The 13,087-nt window shown below is 40.8% G+C and overlaps 1 protein-coding gene across 3 annotated transcripts in view; it reads left to right on the top strand.

Moving 5' to 3' along the window:
- The window catches only part of JADE1 (jade family PHD finger 1), a 108,892-nt gene that overhangs the window by 16,617 nt on the left and 79,188 nt on the right, over positions 1–13,087 (top strand). For all 3 annotated transcript variants that reach the window (XM_060246792.1, XM_060246790.1, XM_060246791.1), the window contains exon 2: positions 9,299–9,376. In XM_060246792.1, the coding sequence (XP_060102775.1) occupies positions 9,325–9,376 (52 nt within the window). In that variant the 5' untranslated portion in view covers positions 9,299–9,324. The remainder of the gene's footprint in view (positions 1–9,298; positions 9,377–13,087) is intronic.

Raw genomic sequence — 13,087 nt, 5'->3', positions numbered from 1 at the left:
ATTTAGTCGCCCTAGCCAAACCGAAAGCACACTCAGACTCCAAAAATAACTCTATAAAAACATGAAAGTAACCCAGCCCACACAGCCCATACACACCCTCACTAACCCCCACACCAACCAGAGGTAATTAAAAAAAAACCAAAACGTGACAGAAAGAAACAACTTTTAACCCCTCCCCCCAACCCCCCCCCCCCCCGCACAATCAGAAAAGGCCAAGCAACTCAACTGTTAAAAAGTGGCCTTTTCACCAATAAAAAACCTCAGGCCAAATCAGTCAACAACACCCCCCCCTAAAACCAGAACCAGGAAAAGGGGGACAACAGTACAGGAGGATGCAAAACCTGCAGCAATAGAGAATAGATCCAAACAGAAGGCCAACACAAACTCAAATGTTTAAAAAGTGGCCTTTTAAACAATGAAAATTAGGCCAAACAGCACCCCCCCCCCCAAGAACCAGAACCAGAAAAGAAAAGGAACAGCAGCAGCACAACACAGCCACAACAAATCAAACACAGAATCCTTTTAAAACAGTAAAAAACTTAACTTTTAACAATATAGGAACTTTACCAACCCCTCCCCCCCCCAAAAAACTTCACCCTAACCCCAAGAAATCCAAGCCACCCAAATCAGGAAAAGTAAAAGGACACTGCACTTTTAAAAGTCCTCTCAGTAAAGTAAGATATGGGTAAATTGGCAAAAAAACCCCACCCCAGTAAAGGGACTCTGAGTCTTAAAAAGTCCTTTTACCAAATAAAATAAAAACAAGAACCCCAAGACTGTCTTATCTTTGACGTCTTCTTTACTCCAGGCAAGTCTGGTAAGGCTGAGAGAGAGCAGCAGTAGCTGAGGCCAAGGGCCAGCCAGCCAGCACAGCACAATCTCTCTCTCTCACCAACACAGCAGCAATGGAGAAGTCCAGCCAGGCAGACTCCTTAAAAAGGTTCTCTGGATACCCAAGTAAGCAAAAGATCAAAAGAACAACAATGTTGCTGATGGCTGGGGGATCAGCTACACAACAGCCCTGCAAAGCATGCATTTGCAATGCATTTTGCAAATGCATGCTTTGGATTGGCTGCTGGGGCTCCTCTTCCCCCTCCCCCCCTCACTGATCCCAGGGAGAGGTGGGAAAAGGCTACCAAAGGCGGGAAAGGAGGCAAGCAGCTCCCCTGAGGCTGTAGAAGCCCCTTTCCCGCCTTTTCCATTGACTTCCGTATACTTCCGAATATATATAAGGAAGTATACGGGGAGCCATACTCGGCTCCTGCATAATGGGCGCCAATTGGAATCGGCTGTATGCAATTCCGTATACAGCCGAATCAGTGGTGATTAAGCGGTTGATTCGGTTCGGCCGAACCGAATGCACACCCTAATCTCAGACTGGAATATAGCCTATTGTAGGTCTGATACAATGTGTCACTTGATTGAAAACCAAATCTTGGTGGCTAGCCTGGGGTGGGTTTATGACACATTCATGCAATAAAGGCTAAAAATTGTAGCAGTTTTCAGGCCTCCGTCAGGCTATGCCAGAGGGGGCAGAGCGTGTGTTTGATTTTTTTTCTTTAATATATTTATGTTGATGTTACCTTGGTAGTAATTGATAAGCTGTGACAACATGCATGGTTATAATAGTTTTTAGTAGAACTGAGATGTATTAAAAGTAGCTACTTAACAAATGTTTGTAGTTGTTGACTTTTTAAACTGATGTTCAGTGCAGAATAATGCTTGGGTGACAGGTATAAAAAGCCTTTTAAAAATGAACCATTAAATCTGTAGGTAGTTTAGAATTTCCCAAATGTGGATCAAGTTTTAGACAGCCTGTGACCAGCTCCCTAGACCATTTACACCTTTATTTCTTGCTGGTGGCTAGTATTTTTCTTTGTATATGCACACTGTGTTAGTTATTTGATCATAGTGGATGAATCTTACAGACTTCTTGTTTTTCCACACCTTGAGTTGGATCCAGAGGCTATTTCCCATCAGGTATATGGTACTTTACTGTTGCAGCTGTAATTGTTTCCTGAAGTGCTAGCTCCCAGGAACAGCACAAGAGAGCAAGTTGGAGATCTAGAGTGGAAGGAGGGGAATCTGCAGAAATCATCACTCTTCTTCGTTAGCAGAAATCAGCCACTAGATGCAACCCCTTAAATCTTCATAACATTGATGTACATTTCTCTTGCATCCCTAAAGTTATGCTTAAGATGAGGCCTTGATCAGGCTACCTTTTGAACCATATAACCTTACCTTTATAATTTGAGAGATATAAAAATACCTGAAGAATTAGACTTTCTGATAATACTCTTAATTTATTTGGATCACAGAGCAAGCAGGATGTAAGAGAGAGCAAGTGGGATCACAATTGCTTATACTAATGTGTGTTCCATGATAGATGTATTTATGTTTTTGTTTTGTCATACACTCTTGTTTCAGTATTTAGGCATCTCCCTTTTTGTTCAGTTGAGGTATTACAATAAGGCATATTTTCTACATGTACTTGGCTGTGAATTTGTGATGCAGAAGCCGGTGAAGCAGCTTATTAGAAGTTGCAACTTGTTTGAAAATCAAACTAATTCAGCTTCTGTGCACCATGCTAGATGCAAATCAGTTTGGCAGCTGATTTCTGAGACTGCACCTGGAAGGCGTGCCTTGGGATTTTGCTGCTAATGGTTTGGCCAGCCCTCATTGTCACTAAAACTGAAACATGGCAAGCCAAAGCCTCATGAGATTTGATGCATGTCCTAGAGTACTTGTCACTTTAATTCACACTGAACATGCTCTGCTTCACTTGTTGTGTCACGTTGTTTCCGCTTTTTAGCTTCTTTCCTACACTCCCCTCCTTCCTTGGCCTTTTCATTCTTTGATGCTCACTGGCTATTTTTGTTTTGTAACCGAGAACCAGTATTTATTGCATAATTTAGTGCTTGGGAGTATCAGTTCTACTGAGGGGGCTTGCATCAGGATGGAGATTTTTTTCATCTGAAAGGACTCCTTCACACAGTCATTTTGAATGTTATAATGTCAGTGTATTGATGCTTCAGTGGAGTTTCAGCATTTTAACCAGCATAAAAACTGCCCTGTTGTACTGAACTCCTTATAGGAGGGGTGGGTAAAAATGCTATAGGCAGACAGATAATTCCTGTTCAAAGTCTTCTATGTTAGTGGTTATCACTGTATCCTGTGCAACTGAACCCCACAAGTTAATTACATGTTGAAGCAGTACTTCCTTTTTTGGTCTAGCACATCATTTTAATTGGGTACCTCTTATATCTAGCATTAGGGGAGAGGGAGAAAAAGTTCTATCTATCCACATTCTCCACCTCAGGCCTAATATACTATAATGTTCCTTCTTAGTTATCTTTTCCCCTCTAAACTGAAAAGCTTCAAACTTTTTAGCATTTCTTTCTAGGAAAGAAGTCTGACCCTTAATTGTTTTAGTTGCCCTTTTCTGAACCTTGGCTAGCACTATAGCATCTTTTTTGAGATATTGTGATTAAAATTGTAAACAGTATTCCAAATGTGGTCATATGACAGATCTGTATGAAAACATTGTGATAATGGCTGTTTTGGTTACATTCCGTTTCCTAATAAATCCTTAGCATAGAATTCGCTGCCTTCTGCAGTTGCACTGAGTCAACATTTCTATAATTGCTATGTAGGAGGAGCCCAAGATCTGCTTTTACTGGTTAGTCACTGACTATGCAGATTCCATCAGTATACATGGCTTTTTTTTCCCTCAGTGGGCCTCATGAATTTTATTAGTCATGTTTGTTGCCCATTCAATAGTCTGGAGAGATCATTTTGGACAACAGTTTGCTTTGGTATTCACCATCCTGAATGATTAGATGCAGTCTACACATTTGATCACTTCACTGCTCACCTCCAATTCCAGATAATTTGTGAGCAAATTGAGTAGCTCTGGAGCAATACCAACCCCCACATGACTTCACTACTTTATTTCTTTCAATGTGAGAACTGTCAATTTATTCTTACTTCCTATTGCATTATATGTATGTTTAAAATATATGAATATTGTGTTTCTTTCAGGAGTCCAATTAGTTTGTAAATCCACAGGAGAATTCTAAATACTCCATCACATTTTGAAACTTGCCATATATATTGGTGCTACCCATTTTTCAAAGATTTTTCATGATATGGTGAATACAGTTCTAGATATGAGCTTGGGTTTCACCTAGAAGTTTTGCAGGCATGTTATGTGTGGGTGTGTGATTTTCATTGTTTCCCACCCATCTATTTTAAGAGCTCCCCATGTCTCTCGGAACAGTATTTTTTGGAAAGTTATGGACTGCTGCAGGAGGGATGAATGGGCAAAAATTACTCATGTTCCCTATGCCTTTGAAAATTCTAGATGGGATCCAAGCCATGGTTTGCAGCATTTATAAGGAAAGTGAAGACATTAAGCCAACATAATCGCTCAAACCATCTAGAAATATTAATTGGCACACATAAAAAAAACTAAAGCAGCATAAATATCAGTAAAACTGAATACCAGTGGGGGAAAGAGGAGGGGGTAGCAGAACACATGAGCCATTGCTAATCCTCACCAGTAGACCTGGTGGAACATCTCTGTCTTGCAGACCCTGTGAATTTTTTTCAGATTCCATAGGGCCCACTAGACAGAGTTCCACCAGGTAGGAGCCAGAGCTGAGAACTCCTTGGCTCTAGTTGTGGAAAGTTGGATGTCTTTTGGCCCTGGGATTAGTAGCAAGTTGTTAGATGAGCAGAATGCCCTTTGGGGGATATACCAGAGGTGGTCCTGTAGATACGCTGTTTCCAGACCGTTAGGGCCTTAAAGGTTAAATCTGATCTGGTATTCAATTTGTAGTCAGTGCAGTTTATGGAGCCCTGGTTGGATGTGTGCTCTAAGCAGAGTTCTTGTGAGAACTTCTGCCACTGCATTTTGGACCAACTGAAGTTTCTGGATCTGTCTCAAGGGTAGCCCTGTGTAGAGTTAGTCAAAGTAATCCAGCCTGGAGGTAACTGTTGCATGGATCACTGTGGTTAAGTCATGAAGAGACAGGAAGGTTTTTTTCTGGAGCAGTCTTACCACAGCCTCCTTAAGCCCCCCCAGGTAGACCCCTGCACTTAGGGATAGATTTATAACGTCCACTGGGGGGTGGTGTACTCCACTATCTTTCACCAGCCACAAGGGTCAAGGGTCTAAGGGACACATGGTAGGTTTTGTAGCATCCAAGATCCTGTTGACATTGGCTTGGGAGAGTCAACTGAATTTGTCCAACATTGGACTTAAAGACAGCCAAGGAGCCTCTTGTTCACATACTGTATCAGTATTGGCTAGCTGTCAGATTCCCTGGCAATGTTATAATTTTCAAGTATTCACAAATCTATCTAGCAGGTGTTGTAGTGTCAACCTTGCAGCTTGCTTGTAACCATATTTTCCAAGCTGGGCAGGAGGATGGCTATTGTGGGGAGCTGGCTTATTGGGCAGTTATGGAACAACATAGAATAGCAACAGAGGGAATACATTGTAACCTAGAAGACCCAGGGAGGTGTCTTGCATTTAACACGAAAGCCTGGGAACTATAATGGACACTGGGAGAGCTTAACTTTTGCATGCATTTTTTGTTGTTTGACAGAGTGACAATATTTTATCTGGGGGGGGGGGAACTTGCAAAGGCCTCACAGCTAATTTCCAAACCTCTTAACATTTTGGGGTCTCTCTAAGAGAGGTTAAAGACTTAATAATTCTAAACAATTGTGCTTGGCAAGAGCTAACAGATGTGATAGAGGCTGCACAAAATTCCTTTCTAGTGGTCCTATAAGATGTTCTTGCAGCTTCATCATGAGATTGCTGCCAAACTCACTCTAGCCGTTGTAACTCCAATTTCATCCTCCTAAGCGCCGCAATATATCATGAAGCTAATTTGGGATGAGAGTGAAGAGGATTCCAGGGAGTGAGCTCATTGATAGCTTCAGAGAGATGGTGATTTGATTATCATTCCTAATGATGAAAATTTGTCCAATAGGAGCCCTGTGGCACAGAGTGGTAGGCTGCAGTACTGCAGTCCAAGCTCTGCTAATGACCCGATCCTGGCGGAAGCTGGGTTCAGGTAGCCGGCTCAGTGTTGACTCAGCCTTCCATCCTTCCGAGGTCGGTAAAATGAGTTCCCAGCTTGCTGGGGGTAAAGTGTAGATGACTGGGGAAGGCAATGGCAAACCACCATATAAAAAGTCTGCCAAGAAAACGTTGTGATGCGATGTCACCCCAGAATTGGAAACAACAGGTGCTTGTACAGGGGACCTTTACCTTTAATGATGAAAATGCTGTACCTAGAAAAGGCATTGCCATCACATATGTTGAAAAGAGCCTTACCAGTGGTCTTTTCAGATGTGCGAATGGACTTAAAAATTTATAGCAAAAACCTGTCTTGCCAACAGCCTTCCATAATGTTTATGTTTCTTAAACTGCCCATGCTCTCTGGTTTCTAAATTCCTATCTGATCCCTGTTGAATCTGTGAATACAGTTAAAGACTGCAGCAGCTGTAAGCAGCTGCAGCAAATCTGGCCATAGATATGTGTGAAGATTTGCTTTTGCAACTTTGATTATTTTTGACAAATCCTGAACTACAATTTAGAAATACCTAGAGGTTGATGAACAGATGGTTGCAGTATGTGGTGATTGTTATTAAATGTTTATCTCAAATTATGGCTTCTTACAATGTTCTTTGCTACCCTGAAGTGTCACTGCAATTGTCTTGCCATGAGGACCTTCTAGAGACTGGATTATATGAATAGTCCAACATGGATCAGAGTTGTGAACCACCTTGGTCATCGCTTGAAAATTTGAACTCATCTTCATTTATGGTCTTGGCTTCCACAGTGCAGATTCACATAGATATCCCAGAACAGCATCCTGCAGGGTGAATTCACTGAATTCAGTGTCAGCTCCAGGGCTTTTTTTGAGCAGGAACGCAGTTCCGGCTGGCTTAGTGTCATGGGGTATGGCCTAATATGCAAATAAGTTCCTGCTGGGCTTTTTCTACAAAAAAAGCCCTTAATCACCTCTCTTGTATTTTCTGTTCCTGGAATGATCTAGATCCCATTTATTTAATTGTGCTTATAGGCCACCTTTCTCTCTGAAACTCAGATTTTCTAATTACACAATTAGAAAAATAATGAAGTAAAGAAAACATAAGATATACTGGAAACAAAGCAGCAATTGGATCACAAAAATTAAAAAAAACCAATGTAGTACAAATAAGGTAATACATGCACAGGCCTATTCGCTTTACAAAACTGTCCTCCTGACCAATTCCATTGAATACAGCTCTATTCCTTTCATAAAAATGTCCTGAACAAATTCTATTTTATTCATTCTGTGGAAGGATAGGAACCTAATGATTGGGGATCTCTGAATTTATGCTTCCTGCTCTGTGAATGGATTGATAGAACTTAATCACCACTCTTGTTGTTCTGATCCAAAGATGTGAACACCTCTTCAGGAACAAGTTGCAGAATGTAAATATTTATTATATGGAGGCAAAGCATACTGTTGAAGTTGTAAGGAAATGCCTCTAATTTCCAGAACATTGTAGTCACCCATCTGGAACTGGCTGGGTATGCAGGCGGTAGTCATGCCTCACATATCTGGGAAAAGATTCCAGTCACCATAGGAAAACTTACATCTGTTATGAAGTCCTGCAGTAATCAAGGGGAAGATAGGGGCTCCCTAACCAAGAATAAAACAACCATTGATATGGCCAACTGCCTCCTGTGGCAAATCCCGGAGGACCAGAATTCATCAATGCAATACACAGATGTGCATCAGTAAAGCGCCTCTCACTAGCGACGTATGGATGCAAAAATTTCCAGGGGTATGGATCACTGGCAAGGCGGAATGTGGGACAGTAAAAAGGGCTTGTGTTCTGATAGAAGACAAGGATCCCCCTCTGCAGCGTCAGTACAAATATCCCGCAGAAGCAGAAATATGCATAGGCAAGACCATTGAGGGACTGTCATTCTTACAATGCAATCCATCTGCAATGCCCCCTTGTGGCCAGTTCTGAAAGCAGACGGAGTCACTTGGAGAATGACAGTCGACTTTAGAGCCCTGAACACAGTGACCCCTCCCGTCGCCCCGGTAGTCGCAAGGTACAAGGAGATCGTGGCCGCCATTGCTGCGGGGTCCAAAGACTACAGCGTTTTGGACCTGGCCAATGCGTTCCACTTGATCCGCTTACATGAGTCCTGTTGGTACAAATTCGCGTTCACTTTTTGCGGCCAACAGTACGCCTTTAAGTGGACGCCCCAAGGCTTCCATTCCAGCCCGAGCATTTGCCACGCTCATTTAGTGCAAATGTGGGACCAATTGCAACCAGACTCAAGGGATCATGTGTTAAGCTACATGGGTCTAAGGTAGTCTATTTAACCTCTTTCGGTTAAAACAATTTTATTGGTAACATATGGTAATAAATCTATTTCTTACATCTTTAATAACTTCTTTTATCTACCCCATATATTACTTTCTACCCACCCCTCCCCCCGTTACTCGACCCCCGCCGGTGTTATTTACTTAAAATGCACATATTTAAAGGTACCCTAAGGTAGTCTATTTAGCCTCTGACCCAACTCCACTCAGGTGTGAATCTAGCAGTACCCTATCTCCGCTGTCTAGATCCATCCCCGATTCTTGGCCAGTTGAAGGTCCCATTTCTCCTGTCCTCTATCATCACCATTGGAGCCTTCTTGAAGACTACGATCAGTAAATATCACCCTGTTCATCTACCCATGTGTTTCCCTGTCTCTCTCTACTTTTCTTAGGACTGTATGTATGATTTTATGAGTATTTTATCTTGTATGGGAGCCTATATTTTTCTGGAATAAATTTTAATTGTTTTACTTAATTAGAGTCCCTAATATTTTTAAGCATTAATTTCTGGACGTGGAATCCTGTATACACAGGTAAAAGATCCTGATTAAGCCAGGTGCCCACCTGACAATTCCCCAACCTCGTTTTGAGGGCATTTTGGCTTACAAAGTAGCTTTGAAATTACTACTATCAAAGGCACAAAACCCCGTCTACAGCAACCTTGGGAGGAGCACAGTTTGAAGACTCTCATCAGCCATTCTCAGATATCTTTTTTTTTTTTGTTCACCCCATGTGATGTGCTCCAAATTACACATCTCCAGGATATTTACTGTTTGTTTTTCATATGCTGCTTAATACTGCTTGCTTGCATTTTGTGATCTCTAAATCCTAGAATGGCACTTGATGACTGTGTGTTGTTATTGTGGGTTAACTCCTCTTGTATTGCTTCACAGGCTGCCTGCTGTTTCCTAGGAAGATCATGAAACGAGGTCGACTTCCCAGCAGCAGTGAGGATTCTGACGATAATGGCAGTAAGTGCTCCTTTTGTTGTACTTGGATCACACCAGGGTTATGAGTTTGTTTAAAAAGCACTGCTTTTAATTTGATGCTTTAAATAACAAAGGTGTTTTGCATATCAGCGGGCAGAGTGTTAATATGAAAAAGCTTTTTAGAAATCAAACAGATTTCAGTAGGTGAACTGCTGTAAAGCATCCTAAAGCTTTACTACTGATTACACAGTGTGCAGTAATCTCTCTCTCTTTATAAATTTAAAGCTCTTTTATGGCACAAAGAGTTCAAGAAAATTTACACATTGCTAGTTAGAAATGTTGTCAAGTCTTCAGCATGTAATAAAGGGATCAAAGTTTGATCTGGGGCTGCTTATCAGATTATTCTAGTGTGACCATTGGGGTTCATGATGTTTATTTTTCAGATGTTTATATACAAACTCTTTAGATCTAGAATAAATCCCTTTCTTTAATGTGTAATGATGTTCTTCAAGTGTGATTTAAGGCAGATGGTACCACAGGAAGTTATAGAAAGGTTATAGAAAGCTGATAGTCATAGATGGTTTTCTGGGTGGATTACGAGATTGCCTTTGATAAGATTGTGACACAGACATTGGAGTAGCAGTTGCTTTTTTCCAAGTGATGAGACAGAAAGATACACTTTGGTAGAAAAACTCTCTTTCTGGATCTTTATTGAACACTGAGGAACTATTTTTAACATCTTAACATTGATCTTCAAGTCTAAGATGAATTTGAAATACTGCCATTTACGGTCTGCAATACTGTCATAAAAATTATCAGATGGTTTAGGTCACTTAGGTTGCCTAGTTTGCAGAACAAACATTTAAATTACAAGCCAATGTTTGTTTATTTTAAAATTTCCAGTAAAGTACCATTTGGTGTTTGTATAAAAAAATAATCATTTAATGTTTGTACATATAATAATTTTTCTTTACTTCTCTTTAAATGGACTTCATGTGTCAGTATTCCAGTGAGGTATGGCAGTCTCTTGGCCTACTCATCTTACCAAAATTTGGGGGTATACCGTATAATATAGTGGGTTCAGTGCAATGAAGAGGCGAGGTGGTAGTGGTCATAGCTCTTTATTAGGACAGCATCGTATAGGGCTGCACTCTAAGACTGGAGAATGGGGCCAACTATATACAACTCAGGGTTCCCGCACAAGCACGTTATTGGATCATTCAAACAGGCCAGGGGCTCGTGATTGGATCAGGGCAACAGGTATTTGTATCCTGCTGTCCATTGTTCCTGAGTCCCCAAGCTCAGTCCTTATGGCTCCCAGCAGGAACACACACACGCACGAGTCTTCATTTAGGCCCGCATACACAACATACCCCAACCTGGGATTTCTATAATTAATTGTTTGAAGGTTGAGTACCAGCTTCCCTCTTTTAGTCTACTATGGATAAGTATTAGATACGTGTTGAAGAATATCTGTTCATATATGTTTGTTCATTATGGGTATTATACATTCATTCTACAGCTTTGTCATGCTCTTGTAACATCTGGAGTCTGGCTTACCTCTCTTCTGGAAGTTTAGAATTAGGACAGAAAAAGGAACTAGAGAACTCTGAAAATGAAATCATCTTTGGCCGTGAAAGTTGGATCTGAATGTTGAACAACAGTCTTGGTGAAAATCATTAAACTTTTTAGATACCAACAGTACCACTAATGGAGGCACGATGTGATTATCCAGAATCATAATCCAGAACCATTTCTCAGAAGAGTTATTTCAGTAGAATTTTGTGTAACAGAGGGAAAGAGATGCTAATAAATACTAGACAGGTAGGTCTAGTAAATGGCCTCTTAATTAGTAGGACCCAGACCTCAACAGTATTTTAGGATACAGCCCTTGGCTGGTGATAGCATATATGTTTTCAGACACAACAGTGGCCACTTATCAGTCTACATCTGAGAGAGAAGTTCTTGTCTTCCTCCTTGTCCAGGCTGCCATGCTGTACTTTTAAGGAGGTGGTGTTTTGGTTACCTGTAAATCTCCATTCTCACTCAAAATGTGTTTATTTATTTCAGTAGATTTATATTCTGCCTTTTCCCATAGGACGGCTCAGGGCAGATATGCACCTTTGGGTGTATGAATGGGCCGTACCCTTCTCAGTTGTCCAAGAAATCAGCATTGATTTCTTAAACTCTTTCTCCTGCATTTATATGGTACACACTTATATTCTTCTGTTTTAAAATAGAAGACAATATGTAGAGATTGGTAGCGATGGCTTTGGGCAGGAGGAATATTGTTTTCTTTGTCCAAACAAGTAATAAATTATGTTGTAGTTGTATTGTTTTGTGTCTCTTAAAGGTATTGCATCTGATTCAACATAAATGATCACTTGTCTCTAAGGATAAAAGGTGTTGTATAGGTGCAAATAGTTTGGGGGCCCTCCTGAAAGCTGGTGTCAAAGAAAAACTTAATGACTTTTAAATATGACATAAGAGTCCTGCTATATCAGACTAGTGGTCCATCGAGTCCAGTGTTCTGTATCACACAGTGGCCAACCAGTTTTTCTGGAGTGCCAACAACTGGGTGTAGAAGCTGAGGCCTTCCCTTGATATTGCCTCCTGACACTGTCTAGTAGCTAGTAGCCACTCATAGACATCTCTTCTGTGAATCTACCTAATCCCCTTCTGTAGTGTTCTATGCCTTTGGCCATCACTATACCCCATGGTAGCAAATCCATCATTTTAACCATGAATTGAGTAAAGAGCTATATTTTTTTTATTTGCCCTGAATGCACTGTACAGCAACTACATTGGCTGCTGCTGTATTTTAGTAAAACAGCTAGTTCCTTTTTACCACTGCCAAAGTTAAAAATTAAAACTTTCCTTTGTCTTTTTTGTATGTAGGTTTGATATTTACCAGACTTCAGTGAGCTAATGGTGGTGAATGGTGTTTTTATTCGTGAGGTTATTCTAATCCTGTAAATGAAACTTCTAAATGTCATTCTTTCCTCTCTCCCCCAATTATTTGCTGAACACAGCTTTTCAGATCTATTTTTCGTATTTCTATCCTATCTACACTGGGTGGATGTAGTTTAATGAAAACCAGTTTCTGACTATTGAGTAACACTCTATGAATCAGAATCTGCAGCCAAGCTGTTGAAATCCAGTAGAATAAAATAGCAGAATAAATAACCAGATATCCATTATGAGTATGTAAATAATTGCATTTAGCTTCAATATGAAGGAGCAGACCTGCTTAAAGAAGGACTTGCTCTTATAAATGTTTAAAGAAATTCTGTACCAGATGCGGTTTTGCCAAGCGAGTCAATATAGCCGAACTTGAAGAATAAAGTTTAATATACTGAGCAGTTTCCTAGTGAGATGGTATTAAAGAGCAGTAACCCCAATATGGTGCCATTATGCCTGTCATGGTGTTTCCTGTTGACCTTTTAGTGCTCCACTTTCTTAAAAGAATCTGCTGGATCTGACTAGTAGTCGTACTGCAGCATCCTGTTTCACACAGCAGCCAGTTGGTTCTCCTAGAGAACTGATAGGGCATAGAGGTCAAGACCTTCCCGTGCTGCTGCTTTCCAGCACTGGTATTCAGAGATTTGCTGCCTCTGGATATGAAAAGTCCCTTTGGTCACCATCAGTAGTAGTCATTGATGGTTCTCGTGAATCTGTCTAACCCCCTTTTAAAGGTGGCTATGCTCATGGCTATCACAGTCCTCACTGGCTGTGAATTCCACAGTTAAGTTG

This window comes from Heteronotia binoei, chromosome 9 (assembly GCF_032191835.1).
Source record: "Heteronotia binoei isolate CCM8104 ecotype False Entrance Well chromosome 9, APGP_CSIRO_Hbin_v1, whole genome shotgun sequence".
Lineage (NCBI taxonomy): Eukaryota > Metazoa > Chordata > Lepidosauria > Squamata > Gekkonidae > Heteronotia > Heteronotia binoei.
The sequence above is the reverse complement of the archived record's forward strand: the minus strand, read 5'-3'. Positions and strand labels throughout refer to the sequence as shown.